This window comes from Myotis nattereri, assembly GCF_964212035.1.
Source record: "Myotis nattereri genome assembly, chromosome: 5".
NCBI classification, from domain to species: domain Eukaryota; kingdom Metazoa; phylum Chordata; class Mammalia; order Chiroptera; family Vespertilionidae; genus Myotis; species Myotis nattereri.
This window is the reverse complement of record NC_138080.1, coordinates 109,439,708-109,466,664: the sequence shown is the minus strand read 5'-3', so window position 1 is coordinate 109,466,664 and position 26,957 is coordinate 109,439,708. Positions and strand designations below refer to the sequence as shown.

At 67.4% G+C, this 26,957-nt stretch overlaps 1 protein-coding gene across 2 annotated transcripts; it reads right to left on the bottom strand.

Annotated features, from left to right (window-relative positions):
- Positions 1 to 266: 266 nt before the first annotated feature.
- Positions 267 to 26,622, bottom strand: TTYH3 (tweety family member 3). 2 transcript variants are annotated; one of them, XM_081091065.1, is made up of 15 exons: positions 26,428 to 26,622; positions 14,768 to 14,937; positions 14,560 to 14,671; positions 14,212 to 14,432; positions 13,857 to 13,952; positions 13,563 to 13,635; positions 12,970 to 13,045; positions 10,930 to 10,985; positions 10,147 to 10,239; positions 8,608 to 8,700; positions 8,326 to 8,462; positions 5,655 to 5,828; positions 5,102 to 5,177; positions 4,417 to 4,517; positions 2,689 to 2,718 (listed from the first exon to the last, which is right to left on the bottom strand). In XM_081091065.1, the coding sequence occupies exons 1-14, from the start codon at positions 26,548 to 26,550 to the stop codon at positions 4,449 to 4,451; spliced, it is 1,569 nt and encodes a 522-aa protein (XP_080947191.1). In that variant the 5' UTR covers positions 26,551 to 26,622; the 3' UTR covers positions 2,689 to 2,718; positions 4,417 to 4,448. The 2 variants fall into 2 exon arrangements, with proteins under 2 accessions (XP_080947190.1, XP_080947191.1); XM_081091064.1 differs by lacking the exon at positions 4,417 to 4,517 and having other exon boundaries at positions 267 to 2,718.
- Between the last annotated feature and the right edge of the window lie 335 nt (positions 26,623 to 26,957).

The following is a 26,957-nucleotide window of genomic DNA, read 5'->3' as shown; positions in this document are numbered from 1 at the left end:
TATCCCCCCACACACACCCTCTCTCCTCTCTGCTGGTGCTACGGGACCTCCGCACAGCACCTGTCTCCTTGGCCCCTCTGCTGCATGTTGGTTGCAAAGGAGGCTTTTCTAAGGTCTTCGGACACCCAGCCCTGCCCCCAACTGTGTTGCAGCTCCGCTGACCAGGCCCAGCCCCCCGGCCCGTGGTCTGCCGCCCCCCATCAGGGTCCCCGCACGCGCCTTCCCCCCACCCAGACTCCCGTGGGAGTCAAAATCTCAGGGAGAGGCCTGTTTTTTAAAATCTGTTTATTTTAAAACATGAAACGCAAGCTGAATAGAAACCAGAGATTACATCGACGAGATTTCAGTGTTTGCCAAGAAAAAGAAAGCCCCAAAGATATAAAAATCAAACCCCAAACCCATTGGAAAAACAAAACGAAACAAAAAAAACAAATAGCAACAGCACCTCCCACCAAGGCCCTGGGGAGGTCAGGGGTCAAAGGTCCGTGCCTCAGGCCTCAGTCGGGGTCAGCTCAGATGTTAATCGGATGGGAGGGGCCGGGAGGGTTGGGGTCTCAGCATCGCACTGAGGTGGGTCAGTATCACAGGAGGCGTGGCCATCGCGCTGAACAAAACCCCCCGGAGAGCTCCCTCCCCGCGGCTCCCACCCCTGGGGCTGGCAGGGTCCTGGGTGGGTGGGTGGGTTGGGGGGGCTGGTGCTCAGAGGGAATTGCATAGTGAGATGGGGTGGGGGTGGCCCAGAGGTCAGGGGCTTCCAATCAGGCCCCCGGGGCCCAACCCGCCTCCTGCTCACCAGGCTGGAGGGCTGAGCCCTGTGGGGCTTTGTGGCCTCCCTGCCCCCCATGAGGTCAAGGGCCTGCTCCCCAAGATGCAGTCAGGCCTGCGGGCCCCAGACCCACTGGTGCAGGGGTGGGTGTGGAGGTCAATGGCGGGGGGCATGGCTAGGAAGAGACCCCAAAACAGAAAAAACCCACGTGGGCCCGCCCTGCTCCACGCACTGAGCTCAGGTTTGAACCCCTTTGGTTTTCCCTTTTACTCAAATTCGGTGAGTGGGGGACTCGGGGCCACAGGCCAGCGGCACACCCACGTCCCACGTGGGGCGGCCTCCCAGGCGGCACAGGTCGGGGCGGGCAGCCACTCCTGCTGTCCCTTCACATGGTGGGGGTGGGGGGCTCGCGGCCGCAGGGCCCAGCAGCAGCAGAACACGGCCGGCACCGAGCAGGACTCGGCCCCCTCCTGCCCAGAGGCCATCACACTCCCACCACAGGGGCGTGGGGTGGGGGTGGGGGGAGCCCAGGGGCCTGTGTCCCGCCTGGGGGCCTGGAGCACGCTGGACAGTGTGTGAAGTTCAGCCGTGCCCAGGGGCCCAGGGGCGTCTAGTCAGGCCCCACTTCCTGGCAGAAGCTGCCCTGGGTGGGGGCCATCCCCACCCCCCGCTTTTGGTCCCAGACACCAGCACAGAGAGAAGGTCCCGGGGGAGGGAAGGGCAGGGGCCTCTGGAGTTGGCGCCCACAGGTCTGCCACTGCCCCGCCGGCAGCAGGACCCTGGCCTGGGGCCTCCCTCGGCTGCCGGGGGCCTGGCCCGGCCTCTCCCTGGGGCTGGCTCCCCCGGGCAGGACAGCAAACACTGCACATAAAGCCAGAAGCACCTTACGGAGGCCTCGCCCCACTTCACAGGCAGGGAGACCGAGGCTGCAGGGACCTCGTCCTACAGCCCACACCCTCCTGGGGTAGCACCTGCCGGGTTGGCCTATGCCCCCAGCAGCGCCCCGAGAAACAGCGGCCGCTCAGCCTGACTCCCAGCCGGTCCTCCGGGACTCGGGGTCACACTGGCCGGCTGGGCTGCAGCACCGGGCGGCTGGGGTGAGGTTAGTGGTTAGTCCCGGGCGGCAGGGCCAAGGGCTCATTCACAGGCAGCTCAGGTCCCCCCGCCCCTCACACCCCCGTGGCCAGGCTCCAGGCCACGGCACCTGTCCTGGGTGGAAGGGGGCCGGGAGGGAGTGTGCGGTCCGCGGCCCACGTACCCTAGAGATGAGGAGCATGGTTAGTGCAAAGAATGAACCGGAACAAGGTGCCAAGCCTGCGGGGGAGGGGGTTTGGCACCATGGTGAGCGGCCCAGGCTCGGCGACACGGCTGTCCTCTGGCCGCGTGGAGGGCGGCGCCGCAGGAGCTAGAGGGAGAGAGCGAAGCTGGCGGAGGCGGAGGCAGGCCCAGGAACCTCTGGCAACCGGCTGGAGGGCCTGCGGTCGGGGGAGAAGGAGCCAGAGACACGCGGGAGCACGGAGGGCTGGGCAGAGGGCAGCGCGTGACCACAGAGGCGTCAGGGCTGCGGAGGGAAGGGCTGAGCCGGAGGCGCAGGCCCGGCGTCCGTGCTGCAGGGGCTGCCGCCTGGCCCAGAGCAGGGCTCTGCGAACCCGAATCCTTAGAGGGCAGAGAGGTGGGGGGGACCGCGCTCCCGAGAGTCCAGGCGTGGACCTCAAGGACAGGGCGCAGCTCAGAACCCCTCATCTCCATTGGCGGGGCCCCTGCAGAAAGGGGGGAGGGTGCAGCCGGGCTGGCGGCCTGGGGGAGCCTGGGGGAGGCGCGCTGCTGGCAGGGGAGGAGCGGGCGATTGGCACGTGGGGCGGTGGCCGGCCGGCGGTCTAGTGGCCGCTGCCGCTGGAGTCGGGGCGCGGCTGGCTGGTGGCGAGGTATTTGGCTCTCATGCTGGACGTGTACTGTGGGAGACAGGGAAGCGGAGTGAGCAGGGCGTGGGCCGGCCGGGCAAGGCCTTGGGGAGCCAGCCAGAAGCACCCCTGGGGCAGGCAGGACAGACTAGGACAGCGTGGCTGGCAGCCCCGGGGGCGGGCTCAGGAGAGGCCGCTGGCCCAGCACCAGGACTCCGAGCTCCTGAGGCCCCGGCCGGATCGGGACCCGCCTCCTGCCTGCTGGGAGGAGCACACTCGGCCATCCCCGTCTCGGGCCTGTGGGCGCTGTGCCAGGCCGAGCTCCGCGCCCCCTCCCCCCAAACCAGCGCCCAGAGGCTCCATGGCAGGACCCAAAGGCCACCCAGAAGCCGCCTCTTCCTGCAGGACCCCTGCCGAGCCCCCCAGCAGAGGTCCCGGCGGGGGCGGGCTGTGTCCCAGGAAGTCAGACGGCCCACCGGGGCCTGGATCGCAAAAGGAGCCCCCTAAGCCACGCGGGCCCTCGGGCGGAGGTGAGGCCCCGCTGTGGTCTCCTCCCAGGTGACAGACGCAGGACAGAGGCGACTGGGACAGGGGAGAGCTGCCCGTCTCAGATGCCCTCGCCTGACCTGAAGCACAAGGGCCTTGCTCAGTGCGTGCATGTACATGGGTGTGCGTGCGTGTACATGGGTGTGCGTGCGTGTACATGGGTGTGTGCATGCACATGGGTGTGCGTGCGTGCACATGGGTGTGCGTGCGTGTACATGGGTGTGTGCATGCACATGGGTGTGCGTGCGTGCACATGGGTGTGCGTGCGTGTACATGGGTGTACGTGCGCGTACGTGTGTGTACATGGGTGTGCTGCGTGTACATGGGTGTGCGTGCGTGTACATGGGTGTGCGTGCGTGTACATGGGTGTGCGTGCGTGTACATGGGTGTGTGCATGCACATGGGTGTGCGTGCGTGTACATGGGTGTGCGTGCTCACAGACACGTGGAGGAGGTGTGTGCTATGACCAGGCAGTGTACAAACGGTCACACGCCCATGCGGGGTGGGGACCAAGGCCAAGGCATGTGCCACAGGCCGCCAGTGTCAGGAGCCTGGCGGCCGACTCCACAGCCACACGCTACCCGCCCAGTCTCCAGCTCTGGGGGGACCGCGCCCCCTGGTCCTGCGAGCCCTCCCGGAAGTGCTGGTGGGGAGAAGGCGGCACGTGCCCAGCAGGGGCCGGGAGGGATCCGGAAGGAGCCGAGCACCAGGGCGCCATTCTGGGACATGCAGCGAGGGCCAGGGAGCCATGCGGTGCTCAGCGCTGGGGGCAGCGTGCACGCCGCTCACCACCTGAGGGCACTTGGGATGTGCGGGCGGCATCACGAGGGCCAGGCCTGCTGGCCGCACCCCGGGGCCCGGGTGCAGGCGTGCACAGGGCTCTGGGCGAGGTCTCCTTGCTGGGAGGTGGCAAGAGCGGCTGTGGCCACCTGCAGCCGGGCTGGCAGGGGGGGGATGCTCACCGTCCTGAGGTGAGTGACGGTCCCGGGCCAGCACCAGGGGCCTCCGTGGCTGGGCTGGAGGCCACAAAGCCCGCAGGCAGCCTGTCCAGAGCTGGCCCGTGGCCCTGATCTGGAATGGCCCAGGCCCGTCAGGTGGGCTCAAGGCCAGCCTGGCGAGGGGGCTCGGTGAGCAGAGGGCGTGAGGCACGGGGCACAGGCGGGCGGGCGATGCACAGGGCAGGGCACCCAGGTGGGCCAGTACCTGTCACTCTGAGGGCATGGCCACCACAGCGGTCAGGCACTGTCCATGGGCTTAAACTGCCAGCCCGTGTGGCCGCCAGAGTCCAGGGCAGCCAGATATCGCTAGGAGGGCCCGGGGAGAGGGGGGGTGGGGGTGCAGGAGAGAGAGAGAGAGAGAGAGAGAGAGAGAGAGAGAGAGAGAGAGCAGCCTCAACGCCAGGTGTGGGCTGGCAGAGGAGGCCACGGGGCCGGAACGGGCGGTGAGATGGGCAGTGGGACGTGGGTGACAGCCTGGAGCCCAGCTGCCCCAGGTCCAGCCCCGCGGGCCCCAGGCCCCAGGCCAGCTCTGTGTGCCCACGTGGGCACAAATTCCCAAAGCAAAGTGCCTCGCCTCTCTGGCCACCTGCCCCCTGCAGCCACCACCTCCAGGAAGCCGCCTGGCTGCCTCTCTGTAAGCTCCGTCTCTTTGGCACAAACCACCGTGTCACCTCTTTTCCGCGTCTCAGCCCCGAGGGCCGAGGGGACCCCAGGCCAGGCTGGACCGGCCAGGGGCGGAGAACTGGGTTGAGCTCAGAAAGTTACAAAGAGGAGAAGAGAGGTCAGGTGGGAAGAGGGAAGTCGGGGCCAGCTGTGAGCCCACCCCGCCCGTCGCCCCGCTCGCCACAGGCCACGCAGACACCCACCCGCCCTCCTGCCCCGAGACTTACTGAGGGCGGCGGGGACTCGCGCCCGATGAGGGGGGTGTTCTCACAGCGGGGGTTCTGGAAATTGGCATTCTGGCTCCTGAGGGGCAAGGAGAGAGGGGCTGAGTGACCGCTGGCCGTGGTCCCGGCTCGGAGCCCGAGGGCCCGTCCCGGAGCCGGCGGTGTGCCCACCTGCTCTGCCCGCACCCTCCCCTCCAGACGCCAGCAGGGCGGGCTCGCAGGGGCCTAGGGCTGCTGCGAGCCCAGCACAGTCACCAGGGCTCAGAGTGGCCCTGGGTGCCCGCCTGCCCTCGCCTGGGCCCCGGGCCACAGCCTCCCTGTGGCCGACACAGACCCTCCACCTGACCAAGCGGCCTCCCTGTGGGGCAGCCCCGGGGGAGGCCCAGCTCCGGTCGCCCCACTGTGGACAGTCCCCACCTCTCTCCCCGCCGCCGCCCGCAGCGCCCCTTCTCCGGCTCTGAGCTGCGGCCGGGGAACGTGCCCGTGGCCACGCTGAGCTCCGGTGCAGGCGGGCTCGGCCCCTGCCGCCCGGGCTGCCCGGCTCCGGCCGACTCACATGTACTCGGTGACCGGGGCGTTGCTGACGGTGTGGGCCGCGGCCGGGATGCTGGCCTCGCTGCCGTAGCTGCTGCCGCAGCTGTACAGGCTCGGCATGTGGACGCGGTAGAGGCTGTCGTGGGCCTGCCGTGGGCCCGGGGCCGCCTCCTCCTCCCCGTCCTCCTCGGGGCCTCTGCGGGGAGCGACAAAGGCACCAGCTCAGGCCGGGCCCGGGCGGCGCCACCGGACGCGGGACCGGCTCTGGTGCCGTCTGCGGGTCCCGACCCTGGCTCAGGAACGCGCACACCACGGGCTGTGGCTGTCACCCCGCGTTCCTCTGCGGACGGGGAACCCAGGGCCCTGGCTCGGCCTGCACAGGCACCGGGACCGTCCGCCGATTAAAAGAAGGGAGCAAAGCCCTGGCCGGTGTGGCTCGGGACAGAGCGCAGGCCTGCGGACTGAAGGGTCCCAGGTTCGATTCTGCTCAAGGGCACATGCCCGGGTTGTGGGCTCGATCCCCACTGGGAGGCGTGCAGGAGGCAGCCGATCAATGATTCTCATCATTGATGTTTCTCTCTCTCTCTCTCTCCTTCCCCTCTGACATCAATAAAATATTTTTTTAAAAAAAGAGGAAGAGGGAGCAGGTCCCCAGGGGGAGCGCAGGCCCATGGGGCTGACCTGCACCCAAAGAGCCAGAGCTCAGGCCGCCCTGCTCTGCGGCCCCTGGCGCCCCTCCTCCACTCTGCTCGGGCTGCTGCGGGCCAGGGCCCGGGCCGCGGGCTCTCAGGACGCACCCGCCCCGCCTGGTCCCCCCTCCACACCACCAGCTGGTGGCCTCCGAGGGTCTGCGCCACCCTCCGTGCAGCTGGGTGGGCAGGACAGGGTAGCAATGGCTGAGCACCAATGCCAGCCACGCCAGGCGTGTGCTCACACCCGTGACTCATCCAGTGGCCGCTGGCCCGGCCTCCTCCGCCCTGTTCTCCTCAGAGCCCCTGCGGGGGGCGGAGGGTACACACCTCACGTCAGTGGGACGTTGAGGCCCACCTTCAACTGCTGATAGTTACCCAAGAAGCAGGGGCGGAGTCAGGGTCTGAATCCAACCCAGACACTCCTACAGGTGCCATCTTTCTTACCGCTGCCACCATCATCACCATCCCTATCACACCAGCACCATCATCACCACCATCGCCATCACCACCATCACCACTGCCACCATCACCATCACCACCAGCACCATCACCACCATCACCATCACCATCATCACCACCACCATCACCACCACCATCACCACCACCACCATCACCACCATCATCACCACCACCATCACCATCTCTACCACCATCATTATCACCACCACCACCATCACCACCACCATCACCACCACCACCATCACCACCACCAGCACCATCACCACCACCATCACCACCACCACCATCACCACCACCAGCACCACCACCACCACCATCACCATCACCATCTCTACCACCATCATTATCACCATCACCACCATCATCACCACCAGCACCAGCACCACAAGCACCACTATCACCATCACCACCATCACCACCACCACCACCACCACCACCACCACCACCATCACCACCACCACCACCACCATCACCACCACCATCACCACCACCACCACCACCATCACCATCACCACCATCATCACCACCACCACCACCATCACCACCACCACCACCACCATCACCATCACCACCATCATCACCACCATCACCACCACCATCACCACCACCACCATCACCACCACCACCACCACCATCACCACCACCACCATCACCACCACCACCACCACCATCACCACCACCATCACCACCACCACCACCACCATCACCACCACCATCACCACCACCATCACCACCACCAACACCACCACCACCATCACCACCACCACCACCACCATCACCACCATCACCATCACCACCACCACCACCACCATCACCACCACCACCACCACCATCACCACCACCATCACCACCACCACCACCACCATCACCATCACCATCACCACCACCACCACCACCACCACCACCACCATCATCACCACCAGCACCAGCACCAGCACCACTATCACCATCACCACCAGCACCACCACCCCCCCCCCAGCAGGTATCAGCAGCATCGCCTCCACAGCAGAACACAACAGAGTGCATCCAGACGAAGGGAAGAGATCTGAACCGAGGGCCCCACCATCCACGCTGGGCCCCTTAACAGCAGCCACACCCGAGGGCGGGAGGGGGTCGCTGCGGGAGACAAGCCCTGGGGGCCCAAGGAGGAAGGGGCCTGGCACCCGATATACCACCCAACCCAGCACTGACTGGGGAGACTGGGGCAGGGCTGCCGGAGGCCCCCCCTCACAGCTGTGAGTCCCCGTAGCCAGCCAGGTGGTCCTCGCAACCAAACCTACACGACCGCACGGGGACAGGAACCAGAGGCGCGGACGCGGGGCACGGCGCCAGCACCACGGCAGGAGCCATGCGTCTCCCCGCCTGCTCCGCACCAGCGGCCCTGGACCGGGAGCCCCTCTAGACTCCGTTTCCCATCTGTGAAATGGGGCTGCTCGCCTAGGACGCGCCAGCCTGTCACTGAGGAGGCGCACAGGCGTGGAGAGGTGAGGGGCCCCCGTCGCTGGCTTTGGGGACAGGGACGGGGTGTCGGAAGGGCCTCACCTCTTCGGCTGCCAGGTGTGTGGGACGCTGCAGACGATGGAGCTGAACATGAGCGCGGTGACGAAGGAGAAAAGGGCCAGGTAGATGAGGCCCTCGACGCCGTCGTAGCAGAGGCCGGTCAGCGCCTGCACGTAGTCCTGAGGCCGCAGGGGAGGCGCAGGCCCGGCGACCGGAGACAGGAGGCAGGTGAGACGGACGTGCGGGACCGGCCCCCGGCCCCAGGCTGGCCTCCAGGCTGCCCACCCGGGCTGCCCTCCCCCGCAGCCCCGGCCCAGCGCTCACCAGGTGCAGGCTGCGGCAGTCCACCAGCGCCGTGAGGTGCTGCAGGTGCGTCTCCGTGCCGTTCAGCGCCTCCTGCACGCGGAGCAGAGGGTCCTGGGGGCACACGCCGCGCCCGGTCAGGAGGGGGGCCTCCAGGTCTTCACCCGGCCCAGCCCCCTGCACGGAGACCACCCTCAGCCCTGTGACCTCGGCACAGACCTCCAGGGTCCTGGGCTTTGAGAAACCGCATCCCCAGAGTCCGCGGCCAGCCGTGGGGACAGCTGGGGACGCAAGGACAGACCACAGACGCCTGTCCCAGGCGCCACCACTGTGCGTCCCTTCACTGCGACGGGAGGGACAGAAACACCACATCTCCTGACATGGGCAGTTCTTTACAAGTTGCAATTCCAGAAGCAGTTCAAGACAAAGGAAGATTTCACGGCATTTAAACAGCAAACATTCCCGACAACACGTGCAGGGCGAGCCCGATCGTGTCTGTGTTGCAGTGCGCCTGCGTGGTGTGTCGCATTGCTGTGTGTCTACGTTGTGTCTGCGCTGTGCGTCTCCATTGTTGTGTGCCTGCATTGTGTTGTGTCTGCATTGTGGCGTCTGCTTGTGTCATCTGCGCTGTGTGTGTGTGGCATCTGCATTGTGTTGTGTCTGCGCTGTGCGTCTCCATTATTGTGTGTCTGCATTGTGTTGTGTCTGCGCTGTGCGTCTCCATTGTTGTGTGCCTGCATTGTGGCGTCTACATTGTTGTGTGTCTGCTTGTGTCATCTGCGCTGTGTGTCTGTGTGCGTCTCCATTGTTGTGTGTCTGCATTGTGTTGTGTCTGCTTGTGTCATCTGTGCTGTGTGTGTGTGCATCTGCATTGTGTGCCCACACTGTGCTGTGTCTACATGCCAAGGAGGCTGACGGCAGGAGCAGCCGGCCTGCCCACATCTGACCTGGGACCTGAGCCTCCAGGGCTGAGGCACAGAGGTCGAAGCCTCCGGGTGACTCTGTGAAGACACCAGTGGCTGACACACCTCCCTCCCCACTCACGCAGGTGCAGAACACCAAGAGGGGAGGCCGGGGGTGGGCTGTGCACTGTGTGTGCGTGCACCGTGTGTGCGTGTGTGTACCGTGTGCGTACCGTGTGTGTGCATACCGTGTGTGTGCACTGTGTGTGTGCACCGTGTGTGCGTGTGTGTACTGTGTGTGCGTGCGTGTGCACCGTGTGTGCGTGTGCGTACCGTGTGTGCGTACCGCGCGTGTGCACTGTGTGTGTGCACCGTGTGTGCATATGCGTACCGTATGTGCATGTCCCAGGCTGGGCCCTGAGCACCGGGAGAGCTCAGTCCCGAGTCCCCAGGACGCCCCTTTGCAGGGTCCCGCCTGGTGGGTCTTTACGTCTGTTCCGAGTTTCCTCACTTTTTAAATGTAAAGAATTTATATGATTTATAAACTAAGAGGCAGAACTTTTTAAAGAACCCACCAAACATCCTCAGGGAAACGGAGGGAAGGGTGACGCCCAGCGGGTGTCACCGCCTGTGGGTGTGGGCCCGCCCCGGCCCTCACCTGGGTGGCCGGGTGCTCCCGGGGGACGGTCCTCAGGAGCTCGGCCACGATGTCCTGCATCTCCACCAGCGCCTTGTGGCTGCCCGACAGCTTCTGCTCAGAGAGGCCGCGGTTGCAGCAGGGCCACAGCCAGCGCCCCCCCCCCAAGGCCCTGCCCACATGGGGAGTCCAGGGTGAGTGGCTGTGCCAGGGCCCGAGGGGGGCGCCAGCACGCCGCTCTGGAGGCTGGTGGGACACCCCTCCCTGGCCGGCAGGGGCCCCGGCACCCAGAAGACACGGCATCTTTAAAGCAGATGGTCCTCAGTCACGGGGAGTGGCGGGCAGCAGGCTAAGGGTTCCCCTCAAACCCACGCCCACACCTGCCCAGTTATCCCGAGGGGACACAGCACCCTCAGGGCGAGGCTTCCCGGGGAGCCGCCACGCCCACCACTGGCTTGGCCTGTAGGGCTGGCCAAGGGCGACCCAGGAAATGAAAGGAGTGAGTCCCAGGGATTTGGGGGCATCAGCAGGCCACCCCCCCAAGCCCCCCCAAGGCGCACTGAGTGACACCAGCCCGGTGTTCGCCCAGCTGTGTCCCCAGGGCCTAGGGTCAATGGCCGAGTGGGCCGTGGGCTGCGGACGTCGGAGACGAAGGACAGGGCCCGCCTGGTGCTCCCCACTGTGCCCTGCGACGGCCTCCCCACTGTGCCCTGGAACGGCCTCCCGGCTGTGCCCTGGGACAGCCTCCCCGGGGCAGGGCGGGGCAGGGCAGGGCGGGGCGGGGCTGGGAGGCGGAGCGCTCACCTGCTGGAAGGGGCTGGCAGTGCGGGGCGAGCAGGCCAGGTAGTACTGCAGGGTGTCTGTGGAGAGAGCCCGTAGCTCAGCGGCTGCCACTTCCGTCTGTGTGTGCGCACGGCTACGTGTGTGCTCACAGCAGCACACGTGTGCGCACGGCTACGTGTGTGCTCACAGCAGCACACGTGTGCGCACGGCTACGTGTGTGCTCATGCCGGCACACGTGTGCGCACGGCTACGTGTGTGCTCACGCCAGCACACGTGTGTGCACAGACACACCTGCGTGCATATCGTGTGTACATGCATTCTGCAGATGCACATGCACTGGCATGTGGGTGGATCTGCCCATGAGTCTGCCTGACCGAGCGCCTACGTTTTCGTGTGAGGGGGACGGCCTCCAGGGAGCCCAGGGCGGGCCCGACCCTCCACTCTGAGTGTGTCTCCGAGAGGTGCTGGTTCTCTCCCGGGCCCGCGCCCTCTCTGCCCTCCCTCAGCAGCAGACAGGGCCCGGGGGGAGGGTGGGGCTGAAGACCCGGAGCACCTGCTCAGGGGTCCCTGGGGGAGAACACTCCTGAGGCCAGTGTCACCCTAAAGAGAGAGGCACGCAGCCCCGAAGTCGCGGCTGAGGGCCCAGCGCACATGGGTGGCCAGTCCGTCGCAGCCCCATCGAGCAGGCGCCTACGGACGGGGACTCCCCCAGTTCTGACCTGCAGACCCCAGCCTGGCTGCAGCCAGTGAGGAGCCCTGGACGGCTGCCTGGCCCCACAGGCCCCTGGTGGGGGGGACGACACTGGCTCTAGGTGCCCCTTCCTGGGACTCTGGGCCCCGTGCGGGATGGAGGGCAGGGCTGGCGGCACCCGCTTGGCACCGCAGGTCTGGGGTTCACCAGCTGATGCTGAAACAGGAAGCACAGCTCCTCCTCGGCCGCCTGGGGGCGGAGCGGGCATGGGCCCGAGGCAGCTGCTCGCGCTTGCCCAGCACCCAAAGCCGAGCCGAGGACCAGGGGAGGCCAGGCTGTGGCACCGAGGCGAGCAACAGTGGCAAGGACAGCTGTCAGGGCCCTGCCAGGCCCCCCCCCCAGACCCGGCTCCCTCCTCCCCCGCATGGGGGCGCCCCAGGCTGAGGTGGAAATGGCTCCTGAACATAATAAGCTAAAACCCAGCCTCACACGCACCCGGGGCTTTCCTGGGCAAAGGGGGACGGCAGTCCCACGAGGGCCACTCAGCACCCCCAGGCTCTGGCCCCCACTCAGCCCAGCCTGGAGTCCTGCCGCCTCCCCCTGCACCCACACTTCTGGGGAAGTCCCGCCAGCTCCGCCCCCTCCGCACAGCCTGCAGGCTCCACGCATGTGCAGGCAGCAGACACACTGCACTCGAGGCCCCTTTAGGCTCAGGGCGCCCCGTCTCCGCCCCTGCTCCCACCGGAGGCCACGCGCACCAGCAGCCCAAAGCGGCCGAAAGGCCTCCATACCCCCTGCTCCCCACCCTCCAACGGGCCCAGAGTCTAGTCCAGGCTCCGGCCACAACCTGCCCTGAGGCCCCCTCCCCCTCCCCTAGCCCTTTAAATACAGTTCCTCATGGTGTGACCCAACCATAACATTATTTTCATTGCTACTTCATAACTGTAATAGACCGTGAGGTCTATTTTCTGCCTCACGAACATAAGTTTGTCTCTGCCTCAGGGCCTTTGCACAAGACACACTGTGTCTTCTGGTTCAATTTTAATGCCACCTCTTCGGCAGGCACCCTGACTACGTGCCTGAGCAGCCATCATCACCCGCTTCCCCCATCACTCGCTCCCTTCGCCCCTCCCCACTGTCACCTGCCCCCTCCTGTCATCGCTGGACTCACAGTACCTGTCCTCATTTCCACAGCCTCCCACTCGTGTTACTGCTCCCCACCAGCCTCCTGTGCTGGGGAGGTCCTGCCTCCCCCAGACCCAGCCCCAGCCCCAGCCCGAGGGTCCGTCAGGGCGGGGGTGCCTCGGCCTCGCTCAGGTGGGTCTTCCCAGCCCCGCCCCTGGCGCCAGCTCAGGTGGGCGCAGGCTCACCCCCACTCAGCACCGCGTGCTCCTCCACCATCCTGGTCACATAGGTGTCGGGATCCACACAGAAGTCACTGGAGGCCTGGGATGGACGTAGGGAAGGAAAATGGGGTTACCAAGCTAGGCCCCCAACCCTCCGCTCTCAGAGGTAGAGCCTGGTCCCTACCCCTGGGTCCCCACCCCGAACAGGGACACTGGCTCTAGGCCAGTGGTTCCCTACCTTCTGGCCCTTTAAATACAGTTCCTCATGTGGTGACCCAACCATAACATTATTTTCGTTGCTACTTCATCACTGTCATGTTGCTACTGTGAGGAATCGTCATGTGAATATCTGATAGGCAGGATGGGCTTAGGTGACCCCTGTGAAAGGGTCGTTCGACCGCCAAAGGGGCCGCGACCCACAGGTTGAGAACCGCTGGTCTAGGTGCTCCTGGCGGGTGCTGGGCAGGCCAGGCATCCAGGCCCTGGGGGCACTGCCTTGCTGTGTGCCAAGGACAGGACCTGCCCCTTGGGCCCTCACGTCCCACGGGAGGGGGAGGGGCGAGCAGTGTGGCTCCCCCGTGACTCGGCCCCGCAGACGGGTCCCCGCTGCCACTCACCACAGATGCAGCCAGCTCCAAGCCCAGCGCACCCCAGCTGATGACCAAGGCCAGGACCCCCAGCAGGCAGACCCTGGGCCAATGAAAGCCAATCAGCACCCCCAGGTGAGGGGGTTCATGCCAGCCAGAGGGCCAGGCCGCACGGCACCCCTGGGGGTCCGCCCACACAGGCCTGTGGCTCCTCCCCAGGCAGGCCCTGTGCCTGACCCGCTGAGGAAGGAGGGTGGGGAGGCGCTGACTCAGGGAGACCAGCCCGGGCACCTCCCCACCCCTGGGTCGCAGGCCCACACTCACCCGACGAGGATGCCCTTGGAGCTGCGGATGAGGCCGACCAGCGCCAGCAGGCAGATGGCCACGTCCAGCAGCAGCAGGCCCAGGTAGCCCAGCCACCTGCGGAGCAGGGAGGTGTGGGCCGGGCGGGCCGGGCAGGCCAGGCATCCAGACCGAGGGCCGCAGCGCCCAGGCGAACAGCCGGGCCCGGGGGGCGCTTCTGGGCAACGTGGCCTGGAGTCCGATGCCTCGTAGACAGGGGGCCCCACGGGGACTCCTGCCCGAGCGGCTGCTGCAGACCCGGCCCCTCCAACTCACCCACCAGGCCCTGGTGCTGGAGGCCTGGCCCTGGAGGGGGGCGCTGGGAGGGCGCGCGCACCTGTACCAGTCGTAGAGGTCCACCTGCTCGGCCAGCGCCTCCAGGGACACAGCGGGGTTCCCCCAGAACGGGATGGCGGCCGTGTAGCCCAGCAGCGCGTCCAGCAGGCCCTGCAGCCGCCGCACTGCGCGCAGGGGCTCGGGGCGGGCGGCCAGCTGCTGCTCCAGGCTCTGCAGGCCGGGCTCCGCCGTGAGGTTCAGGGCGGCCGCGGTGTCCCACACCTGCGCGGGGTCAGCGGTGAGCACGCCGACCGCCCCCTCCCCCCGCCCTCCCCTCCCCACGGGCTCGGGCACGCGCAGACCCGGGGTCAGCAGCAGGGCGCGCCCTCCCGTCTCGCCAGCCACTCACGCGGTCCTGCACCCCCGCCACCGTGCGGTTGGCGTGGCGGAGCGAGTAGGTGGCCCGATGGACGCCATCGCTGGTCTCCCCGTTGCCATAGAAACCCACGGCGATGCCGGCGCTGGACGGGGCAAGGCCACGTGAGCGCGCTGGGAGGCCCCGCCCCGCCCCGCCCCGCCCCCGCCCCCGCCCCGCCAGGCCCCGCCCGCCCGCTCACCTGCACACCAGCGTGGCGATGACCACGCACCAGGCGGTGCAGCAGCAGTCGGCGTCCAGGTGCTCCTCGCTCTTGCGCCGCCGGCAGCACAGCCAGAAGGAGTAGAGGAGCAGGAAGAGCAGGTCCAGGGCGAGGCAGGCCAGCGCGGCGGCCCCGAGCAGCAGCAGCGCCTGCGGGGGGCGGGGGCGCTGCAGGTGGGCTCCCTGCCCGACGCTGGTCGCAGCCCAGTCGCACGTGCTCCCAGAGAGCCCCCAACCTGGGGACCGGCCCCCCACCCCCTCGGGCAGTGCCTGTGGTCGCCCAGATCTGGGAACCCCGTACTGGACACCTCTCCGGCCCGCACCCTGCCCAGGGGAGCCCGCCGCCTCCCGGGCCCCAGAACCCAAGGCAGGTCGTTTGGACAGGGCCCCCCCGCAGAGCCCGTGAGGAGGCGCTGGGGGGGGGGCGGCGGGCAGGGCTCCCAGGAGAGGCAGGCACAGCCAGGAGACCCACGCGTGTCCGCGGTGGGGCCAGGCGCACAGCAGGCCTGGGAGGCTGCTAGCATCCGCCCCATCCTCGCCCTCAGCCCGCTCTGGACCCGGCCGCCTTTCCAAACCTTTGAGCCCCCGAGGCCCACCGCGTCTCAGGGGGCTCCCTCCTGGCACGGAGGCTGGGGCCCCAAGGGAAGCAGCTGACCTGCTGCGGGCTCAGCCCTGGGAGCGGAGGGGGAGGCAGCACAGACCCCCATTGGCCAATACGGGCGCCAGCCCCGGCCCCTGGGCCCCTTCACCCCATTCGCTGAAACAGAACTTCGGAGAAGGACACACGCCCACGTCCTGTCCCCTCGGGGTACAGGGCCAGTGCACCCCGCGGGGGCGGGCGGGCCACACAGAAGGCCTACACGTGGAGGTGCCCCCCCCACCCCCCACCATCATAGCTGTGCTGTGACCACGGGGCGCCCTCAGCTGCCCGCCGCACGCCGCCCAGCCCTCAGGCGGACCCTGGACACACCCTCCCTCCCCGCTCAGCAGCGGAGCCTTCCGGCCTGAGCTGGGAGCTGGGGGGGGGGGGGGTGGAACACCCCAGGTCCGGCGCCCCCAGCAGGGCCCCTGGGACAAGAGGCTGGGCCGGAGGCACTGGGACTGCTGCCTCGCAGCCCTGCCAGCTGCTGTCTCCCGGGAGACGGTTGCCAGGCAGCAGGGAGAGGAGGCGCTGGCTTGGGGAAGGCCAGAGCACCAGCCCCCCCACAGGCTGCCCCCTGCTGCCCAGCGAGCAATCTGGGCACAGTGGGCATGGGGGGGGCTGGCGCCTCCACTGCTCCTTCAGGCGGGGGTACAGCCACCTACCACCTGGACGGGGGTGGGGGTGGGGGGTGGGGGGTAGTGGGCCTGGTGGGGCGAGCACCAGAGCCACCTCTCAGCCCCAGGCTCTCTAGGTCCCGGGGCTCCAAGGACTGGGGGGTGTCAGCTTGCCCAAGGTCACGGGGAGACAGGCCAGGACCCAGCCATGGGGTGGCACATTCACTGTGAGGGGCCTGGCATCAGGCAGCACCCCGACCCCACCCAGCACTGCCCCACGCTGGGAGCCAGTAAACATTGGGGGCTTGGAAGAGCGCCATCCGTGGGTCCCTGGGTCGACCTCACACGCGGGGCTGGACCCTGGTGGGAGGTGCCGCAGTCCTGCCCGGCCATCTCAGGGTCCGAGGCCAAGGGCAGGACGCCCACTGCCCGGGGCCTTGGCTCCAAGGGATGTCTGCCCTTTCATAGCCAAAGCCCCATCCAGCCGGGCAGACCCCAGGCCCCGCCCTGAGCTCTCCACCAGACACCCCCACCCCCACCCACGGAGCCCCAAGACCTGCCCGCCCTGCCCCACGGTTCTGCGGGCCTCACAGACTGGCCCATCTCCGCCCGCACTGGCAGCTCTGCTGGATGTTGCCCTCTGCTCCCCAACAGCCTGCCCCTCGCTGGGGGACACAACCTAGGGGAGCAGGGCCCTACCCCCACGTCCAGAACACAGCTGGCTCGGAGCTGCTGCTTAAAGACAGCACGCAGCCTGGCTGGCGTGGCTCAGTGGTGGGCGTCATCCTATGACCCAGAGGTCACGGTTCGATTCTAGGTCAGGACACAGGCCCGGATTTTGGGCTCGATCCCCAGTAGGGGGTGTGGGGGGGGCAGCCGATCCATGATTCTCCCTCATCATTGACGTTTCTCTCTCGGTCCCTCTCCCTTCCTCTCTGAAATCAACTTAAAAAGTAAAAATATGAAAAAGACAGCAGCAGGCAGGTGCTCTCCAGAGACGCTCCTGGAGGCGGCGGGTCAGGGGCGGGCGTGGAGCTCGGCCTGCGGGAAGCCAGCCAGGGCGGAGCCCGGATCACCACCTCGGCGGCGCCAGGACACCCACTCCCATTCGCCAGATGAGAAAGCTGAGGCTCGATAAGATCCCGGCACCGGGCGAGGCCGGCTGGGCTCCCAGGTCTGGGAGGTGCAGGGCCGGGCCCCCCCCACCCGCAGCGGGCAGGCGGCGCCTGCACCTCCCCGGATCTTCCTCCACTTGATTCACTTCGTTTTGTTGCTGTGGGTTGTTCTTTTGGGTTTTCTTTTTTTTTTTTTTTTTAGCCACAAACACATGCTACTTTATAATTAAAACACAGAACCAGAAACCTGTGAGCAGCTCTTTTCAGCCGGCGTGGGAGGCCTCGGGGCAGGCCCTGCTGTGGAGACAGGGCGGCACTTCCCACCCGCTTCACAGGGCAGGGCCGGCACCCCAGGCCCACGTGGGGCTGCCTCTGGCGCAGCAGGGACTGGGCCGGTGCCTCCGGAGCCGAGATCACGGAACTTCCTGGATGCAGCCACCAGGAGGCCCACGGGAGGGCCTCGTGCCCGGCCCCCACAGCCCCCCAAACTCAGGCCCGAGGGGAGCCCAGCTCTCAGGGAACCAGGGCGCCGAGGTCCACCCAGGCTACCCTGCCTGGTTCTAGATGTGAGGGGGAGTCTGACTCTAACCTCCGTGCCTCCGTGCCTCCACAGGGAGATGGAGACGGTGGCATCACTGCTGGTCGCCCACTCAGGCTGAATGAGCTCGTGTGTGTAAAGGCTTAGAAAGGCGCCTCCATGGGGAGCCCCACGGGGTGCTGCTCCAGGGCCCCCTGCCCACAGGCAGCTGGTGGGCTGCGGACAAGAGGCGGGGGTGAGGGGGCACCCTGGCTGTGGGGGAGGGCGCCCAGGGCAGATCACAGACAAGGTGAGCGTGAGCACATCCACACGTGCATGCCCCCACACGTTCACACCCACACTGGTACATTCACACATGTACACACCCACACAGGCCTATCACACACACACATACACACCCATGTTCACACCCACACACCCACACAGGTACATTCACACATGTTCACACCCACACAGGCCTATCACATACACACACACACACACACACCCATGTCCACACACACACACACACACACACACACGTTCACGCATGCACAAAAAGGAGTTGCCCCGTGAGCTCCCGGCAGTGGCTGTAAACTTTCCGGGATTGTGGGTGAGGGTGCCCAAGCACCTGGGCATCAGAGAGACACTCGTCAGAGCCTGAGGGGCAGAAGGGGCCGGCGGTCACCTGCCTGGGGGGGAAGGACATGCCCATCCTGGGGGGACAGGCCTCCCTGCGTCAGGGAGCTGGTCAAGGGTGGGACCTGTGCCCAAGAGAGTGAGCCTGTGGCCTGGGGCTCCGAGAGGGGTACCGCGGGAGGCAGTGGCAGGTGGAGGCCAGGTGCCCCACCGCGCCCCGAGCCCTGCACACAGGGGGCCAGGTGTCCAGCATCAGGATGACAGGGACCCCTCCCACCACCTAGCCCGGTCTCTCTGCCCACTTCCCCCAGGGGGTGCTGGGAAGGCCTCAGTGAGCCCACCCATTAGCAGGGGTGGTGCCCTATGGCCGGAGCCTGGCACACAGTGGGTGCTCAGAAACTCGGGGCCCTCGGGACCCATACCCCAAGCTTCGACAGACCGGGCAGCTTCCTCCTGAGGCCTTGAAGCAAGGACGGTGGGTGGCTGGTGTGGCCTGGGCAGCCCTGGAAGGCAAGCCGGTCCCTGTATCCACAGCCCGCAGCGGGGAGCAGGAGCGAACCCGGGTCCTGGCCCAGCACATCGGCCAGCACACGTGTCCTCCTGTCCCCGGGGCCAGGTGCCAAGCGTGACCTTCGCCCCAGTTCCCGAAGGCAGAGTCTCAGGGATCAGGCTGCCCAGGCTTCCCCGGCCCCTCCCACCCCTCCCCTGCCCGCCCGCTGGCTGGTGCCGGCGCCCCAGCTTCCCAGGGCCCATTCAGAAAGAGCAGGGCTGTCTGCTCAGCATCTGAGCTCCGACCACATGGAATTTTCCGTCTGCGATGGAAGTGATGTCAGCACTGGGTCAGCGAGGCGAGATGCTTGGGCCGCATCCTGACCGCGGGCCACCGCGCTGGCTACCAGCCACCCGCAGCGCCAGGAATGCCCTGGGCTCAGCGAGGACGCAGGCAGTCCGGGCTCGGGTGGCCGCATGTGCACCAGGCAGCCCAGCCCACGCGCCCTCCTGACCTGCCGCTCGATTTCCAGCCTGGACGGCGCATCCTTTTCAAGGAGCCTGCAGCCCTGCCCTGAGCCCACACTCTCCCGGTGCCCTAAGGCCCCCAAAGCCACCCCCCACCCCGGAAACATGGATGAGCCAGAGCTCCAGCCCAGTCCAGGCCCCCATCAGGCCCTGGCAGGGAGACGGGGCGGGAAGGGGCCCAGGGCAGTCCTGTCCTGTGGGAGACAGCCCCACGAGGGGCGGGCTATGCGCCCCGAATCTTACTAAGAGCCGTGCAGCCCAAGGCCCAGCTCCATCTGAGGGCACAGTGCCGGAGGGTGTGGGAGGCCGCGGCCTCGAGCCGGGCCTGCCAGACGCTCCTTCCTCGGCCTGAACACGCCTGTCAGATACCGTGTGGGCACCCCACCTGTGCAGAGTGGCAGCTCAGCACCAGGCCACCCCCAAATGCCCTAGACCACCAGCACCACGCACAGCCCGCCCGGCACATCCATGTGCCCCCTGCGGGGAGCACACCACACGCGGCGCAGACACCGGACCCACAGACCGCCTGCCTGCTGAGCACGCACCCCCACGGCTCCCGGGTGCCGGCTCTGGCCCTCTGCCCGCCCCACAGTCCGCAGCCTCCGCCCGGGAGACCCTCACAGGGACCCTGACCCAGCCCCAGAGGACACATCCCGCACCCTGCTGTCCCGGCCACAGCGTGACCCGTTGGCCAGCCTCGCTGTGGGCGGTCACATGCACCAGGCAGGCTGGAGAGGTCAGGGACTTCCTCAGGCACAGCCCGGGGTGGCAGCGGCCTGCAGGCCCTGGCAGGAGAGCCTGGGGCGGCCTGGGCCAGAGGCCTTCCCACCTTGGCCCGGCCCTCCCGCTGCCGACAGGTGGCACAGGGAGGCCTCCCGAGGGGCCTGGGCCCTCAGTGCCTGCCCACATGCCAGCACCACCGGCCTCGCTGCCAGGACAGCCTGCGTGACAGAGGCCGAGGCTGGGAAGGCCAGATGCGTGGCATGTGGTTCAGCACGGGCCTGGCACTGGGGCCACAGGGCACACAGACAGCTGGGCTGGGCTGGGCAGGGCCAGCGTCTCCCAGACCCCGCAGTGCAGGCCGGAGGCTCAGAAGGACCGGGTGCAGAAGCGTCAGCAGGTGTCAGTGGGTGCCAGTGGGGCACCATGAGAGGGGGACAGTGTGGGCAAAGGCCCAGCACAGGTCCAGGCTGCAAACCTGCATCCCGGGCGGCCACGGCGGCTGAGGCCAGGCGGGGTCCAGGCCTGGGCCTGCAGTGTCAGGGGGCAGAGTGGGGGCTCTAGTGGGTGGGTGGGGCAGACAGATGTGGGGGGGGCAGTGAGCCCCCCCACTGCATGGGGGCGTCCGGCCGCAGCCCCAGAGCTGCCTTCTCCACAGGGAGACGTCCTGGCTGGAGCCCCGGGCGCACGGTGAGGGGAGGGGAGGGGGCGTTGGGCTGAACCCTCTGCCTGGTCCCTTCTGGGAAGACACACACTCCAGAGGCCGCTCCCCGAAGGGCTGGCCCTCTGCCTCTGCACCCACAGGCTCGCTGGGCCCCAGACCCCCAGACGGGGAGGCACCCACGTCCCAGGGCCCACACTTAAGTGACGAGCTCCACAGGCCCCGAGGAAAGCTCCAGAAAACGCCCCTGCGCCTCCCGCCAGGCCGAGGGGTGCCGCGCTGAGGGCCCTGGCTGAGGCCGCGAGGAGGCCCGTGTGGCCGCAGCCCCCGCCCCTCCAACAGGCTTGGCCGCTGCTCCCAGATGCCGGCCAGAAATTAAAAACACATTTCCATCGAGCGGGCTTGGGTTTCTCGAATTCCATGCCGGTGAGCTCGTGGCCCTGCGGGAGCCTGAGAGGGGCCCCCGCTTTCTGTCCAAGTCCCTTCCCCCCTCCCGCCGAGGTCCGAGGTCTGAGGTCCAAGGTCCGGGCCAGCAGGGCGCAGACACCGGCTGCGCTCACGTCCTCTCCGCTCGGCACACACTACGCTCGCCTCCCTGCCAGGAACCACGTGGACAGAGCCCAGGGGCCCCAGGGAGCTCTGACCGGTCACCCCCAGGCCCAGCGCCCGCTCCCCTGCAGCCAGGCTCGCATGGAGGAAGTGCTGAGGCCTGCTCTCCCCCCACACCGCTGCCGGAGGGCTGATCAGACGCCAGAGACCTGCACCTGGGCTGCCTGGTGCCGGCCTGGCAGCTTTAATACCGCCCAGCGTGACACCCAGAAAACCCCCTGCCCTCCTCCAGGGCTCTGCGAGCGCCTCTCCGTCGCCACCTCTGGGACCCGGGCCGGTCTCAGATGGGCTGTGGCATCACCAGGGCTGGTCTCTTCCAGGAAGATGAAGCCTGAGGGGCACAGCCAGACCCCAGACTCCGGCCAGACCTGGACCGAGCGCCCCTCACCACAGTCAGGGACCCAACCTGGGTGCCAGGGCCAGGGCGGGCAGCCCCCCTTCTCAGAGGCAGAAGTGGTCACCGAGGTTTTGGGGAGCCCGGCCTCACCACATGCCCTTGGTCAACAAAGGACAGGCCTGGCCACAGCGGGCCTGCAAGAGGAAACAGCCCCTCTGGCACCCCTGCCCTTCACAGCCCCCCACCCTCCCGTGGGGACCCAGGCCTCAACCAGCCTCCTGTAGCAGGAGAGGGTGGCACATGTGTGCAGGCCTGCATGTGCCCGAGCTCTGACTGCAGGTGTACACGCTCACACACGTGTGCAGGCCTGCATGTGCCCAAGCTCTGACTGCAGGTGTGCACGCTCACACACGTGTGCACGCTGATACACATGTGCCCCAGCTCCTCTGGGCACACAAAGCCCAGGTCTTGGGCAAGGGGCGTGGAAAGGGAGGCTCACAGAGGGTCCCGCACAGCCCCTCTCCCACAGCCCTCCCACCCACCTGTGACCTAGGCACGCCCCACACCCTGGCACCTTCCCTGGCTCCAGACAAGAACAAGAGTGGCCTCGTGGCCAGTTGGCACCAGGGGCAGCTCCCTCCTGCCCTGGCACTGGGCTGGAGGCCTGGCCTTGACCCAGGCCCACCACACCCTCCAGTCCCCCAGCATGACAAGGACACCCGCTGCCTCGGCAGATGTCTGCCTGCCCTGGAGCCTCGGGGGCCTGCTGGGCAGGCAGCAGACCCGACCGCGCTGGCACCTGCCCTCCTGTCTCCAGGAGGGACCCCCTCAGCACCTCAGCTCAGGGAGGCCCTTTGGGAAGTGGCCCTGGCTCGGTGACAGCAGGACTGCGGCCGCCCTGGGACCCCGGAGGGCCCTGAGTCCCGGCCCAGCACAACCAGGGGCTCCCGGGGTTCTGCTCCTGCCCCCCGTCCTGGGCCCCAGCTCCTCGGGGGCCACGTGGGCCACTTCCCACACGGTGACCCATCTCTGTCTGCAGATTCGGTTCCTCTTCTCCAGCAGAGGCCTCAGCAGAGCTGCCTGGGGGAGGGGTCCAGTCCCGACACCAGCACCTGCGAGGGCTGGGGGCCTCTCCCCGCGACGCAGAAGCGGCTCCGAGCTGTGTGCACGGGCAGGGGAGTGCCTGGCTGGGAGGAGCCTGCCCACGTCTTCCGCTGATGCCAGGTGCCAGCGGACTCGGTTTTGCTTCTGTGGGGGTGATGGCGCCCAGAAAAATGCTTGTAAGCAAACAGCATGAGCCTCTCTGGCACAGCGGCTGTGGCCTGGAGGTTGGCGCCTTCCCAGAGCCTCACTAAGAGCCCCAGGCCCGGCATCACACAGCTGATGTCCCTGCCCCACAACCCCCCCAACAGAGCTTGTCACCTGCCCTCAGACCCTCCAAAACCAGGAGCCGAGGGGCCTAACAATAGAGCTGGTGGTGCAGACCCCGCACCACACCAGGCGGGGGACACGGGGTCTGGCCAACACCGACCCCTCAGCGGGTGGGCAGCTGGTGGCAGAGGCAATGAGCACCTGGCCCTCCGCTGGCTGGAGGCAGGCACGTGACTCCAGCTCAGCCAATTGGATTCTTCCCCGGGACTTTGACACTGGCCAAGAGGGGGACAGGCAGAGTCCACTGGGCCCAGGGGGCTCCCTACCCCGCCACCCGTGCACGGGCCCTGCACCCCAAAGCCAAGCTCGTGAGCTCTGTCCATGCAGGGGGTGCGTTAGAAGCTTCCACCCGGCCCCATGTGCTGTTGTTTCGTGCGTTTCTGTCACCTGCAGCCTCAGAACCCGGACTGCCACATGGATGCAGGCCAAGCCTCAAGAACCAAGGACCACGGGCACGGTCCCAAACACGTGATGATTAAAGGCAGGTGACGGAGGGCACACGGGTGACTCCAGTTCTCAGCGGACCCCCCTCCCCGGCTCCCCAGGATAAGTGCATGGACGGGCTCCGCGGGGAGCGGCTTTTTCTGTCTCAAGCTCTTTCCTATTTTCCGAATGCTCCCTGGACCTGCATTCCTTTTGTAAATGAGAAGAGAGGCGACAACTGCCGTTGTTTAATCAGAGCGAGTGTCCTTCCCATTAGCAGTGAGGATGACATCAGGGCCAGCCCCGCCCAGTGGACATGACCGCTCTGCCACCACGCTGCTGCAGGCATGGGCTGAGCTTGCTCGAATCGCATTAAACTCACTCGGTGCTGCGTTCTGGTGGGAGACCCCCATGTGGTCTCCAACCCCCTCAGGGGCCATTCAGCCCTCCCGGGCAGCATGTCAGACCAGAGGGACTCTCTTATTTTGGGCTGAGGCCCAGGCTTCCCCGACTCAGGGCCTTTGCACATGCTGTACCCCTGCCTGGAACCCTCTTCCCCGAGGCCTCTGCACAGCTACCTCAGTCTATGTTTAGGGTCTTGCTGGAAACATCCAAGTACTCAGGGCAAACCTGCGGCAACTGCTACCCTCTGGCCTGGAAGATGGGTCCGGTGTGCCCACTGCAGACCAGGCTCCGGGCAAGTCCCAGCCCGCTGCCCGACCATAGTCTGGCTTGCAGCCTCCGTGGAAGGCCAGGAGCACCTCCCCCAGGAAGCCCCCCCTGACTGCCAGGCCCCAGCAGGCCCTGTCCTGACCCCACCACAGCACTATTACACCAGGCCAGACCCGTTTTTCTCCATCAGTTTGGAACTTCCAGAACCCCCTGAACTGGTGAGGACAGTGGGCAGGAATGAGAAAGACTGAGGGTAGAGAGTATGACCTCGCTACGTGATCCTGAGCCAGTCTCCTCTCTGAGCCTCAGTTTGCTAATCTGTACAATGGAGAGAGCCCTCATCTCCCAGGCTTGTGTGACAAAGGGCTAGTGAGAGATGTCCCCACACAGCATTCCAGAAAAAGGGTGACCCACAGGGCTTTCCAGTGGGGTTCACCATGGCTCCCCACAGCCGATGGTGGGGGTAGGAAACAGCAGAGAAGGGCAAAGGCTGGTCTCCCGTGCCACCCCCACTCCGGCCCCAGGTCAGCTCGGGAGGTAGAAGCCCCCACAGCTAGGAAGGCTTCCCCGGGGGAGGCAGGCAGGGGCCCCAGGCCATGGCCCAGGGCACCCCATCGCCCACCCACGCAGGGAGGCTCCCTCTGCTGCACACCCAGCAGCACACCAGCGGGGTTTCGGGATGAGGCCTGAAGGCCGACAGAGGCCGAGCGCTTGTCCAAAAGCACCAGCTCCGAGGGCAGAGGCAGCGCGCACTCCAGGCCTGGCTCGCCCTCGGCCCCCGCCAGGAGCAGGGGGCGGGATGGAGACGGGCTGGTTTCCACGCCGTGAATTATTCAGTGGCTAATTCTGCTCCTCAGAGAGGAGGCAGGAGAGAGAGTGAGTCAGAGCCCTCCCACAGCAGAGGGGACAGCTCAGGAGGCTGGCCCAGAAGCTGGGTCCTCTCGGGGGCAAAGGGCCCTGCAGGAGGCCAGGCTGTGCTGAGAGGTGCCTGCCCCCCAACCCAGGCCTCCCAGGGCTTCAGATGTCTGCCCCTGGCTCACTCTCTACCAGGTGTCCTGGAATCCCAGCTGGCACATGGGGGTGGGGGGGTGGCACCCAGAGAGCAGGAGCCAGGCAGCCAGTCCAAGCGTGGTTGGCAGCATGCAGAGGTGGCAGTCCCCGGGCCAGCAGGAGAGCTCGGGGCGGGCAGACAGCCCAGGTGCCCAGGGGTGGCAGGGAACCTCCTCAGGTCAAGCCCAGCCCCTGACCTGTGGACGCAGAGCCCCCGCAGCAGGTGTGGCAGAGCACCTGGAGGCACAGGTGCTGCCCACATGGCCGCCCCCCGGGGCTGGGCCTCTAGAATGTGGGTGCTGGTTGATACACTTCTGCTGTCTCGGGGCGCGCCTGGGCCAAGCCCTCGCCCCCTTCCGAACCTGCTCAGACACAGGCCAGCAGGCCCGGGAGCCGGGTGCCCACGGCATCCTTGCCCGCTGCTTCTGGCTCTCTGCCGTGGAGAAGGGAGGCCACGGAGAGCAGAGTTCTGCACAGGTGGGGTGGGGAGGGACACGGTCCACGGCCCGGGACTCCCAGGCCGTCTTGACAAGCAAAGCCAGGGCCACCCACCCGGAGGCTGGGCAATGATTGCCAGGCGCAGCCCAGAGGCGTTCCAGGTGACCAGGCACCGGGCCCTCAGGGCTGGAACCCGGATCCCCGGGCGGGAAGGCACAGCCCACGGCCTGCACCCTGGCCCTGCTCCAGCCACAGAGGCGACCCCGCAGGTCCCAGCGCTGTGGGGTCCTTCAGGTAGGGGGCTCTGCCCCCCAACAGCCCCCGGCGATGGGCAGGGGCCTGGGCAGGCGCTGACAGCTGGCAGAGGGAGCTCCATGGAGGGGAGGGAGGCGGCTCCAGGAACCCCAGAAAGGAGGGCCTTAAGTGACCCCAGAAGGGAAGCGAGACTGCAGGAGGGCCCCGCACCCTCGATGGGGGTAGGGGGTCCCTGATACGCTGGAAAAGGGGTGACCCGTGACCCAGAAGGCGACCAAGCAGGGGGAGCAGCCTGATTCCAGATGGCAGCAGAGAGAGGCGTCTTCAGACCCTCAAAAAGGTGGGGGCAGCGACCTTCGGGGAGGGGCTCACGCCCTGCGAGGGGGAGGGGCCGTGACCACCGATGGGGGAGGGGAGTCTTCCGACCTTTGAAGGGAAGGGCCGTGACCCGGCGCCCTGACCCCCGCCCCGCGACCCCCTCCCCGGGGGCCCAGGTCACCTGCTGGTAGTCGGGGTCCTCGGGCCGGAACTGGCTGCTGGTGGGCTCCCAGCGCAGGCTGAAGTGCGGCAGCCGGTGCAGGAGGTTCACCCACCAGGGCGCCGTGTAGCTGACCCCGGCCATGGCGGGCCCGGCCCCTCGGACACGCGGCCGCCGCGCGGCTCCTCGCTGGCCCGGGGCGTCGGGTTCAGGGGCCCGCCGACCCCGGCCTGGTCGCCCGCATCGCCTGCGCGCTCCTGGGCCCGGCCCGGCCCGGCTCGGCCCGGCTCGGCCCGGCTCGGCGGTGCTCGTCGGCGCTCGGCTCCGCTCGGCCGCCCGCGCCCGCCGCCTCTTTGTTCGCCGCCGCCGCCGCCTCCGCGCGCCCCCGCCCGCCGCCGCCGGCCCGCCCCCGGCCCGCCATTGGCCCACCACCCTCCGGCCCCGCCCTCCCGCCGCGCTCCGACTCCGCCCCCGCGCCGCCATTGGCACGTTGCGCTAGGCTCCGCCCACCAGAGCTCCTCCCTCCCGGCCCCCAGCCCAGGGGCGCTGGG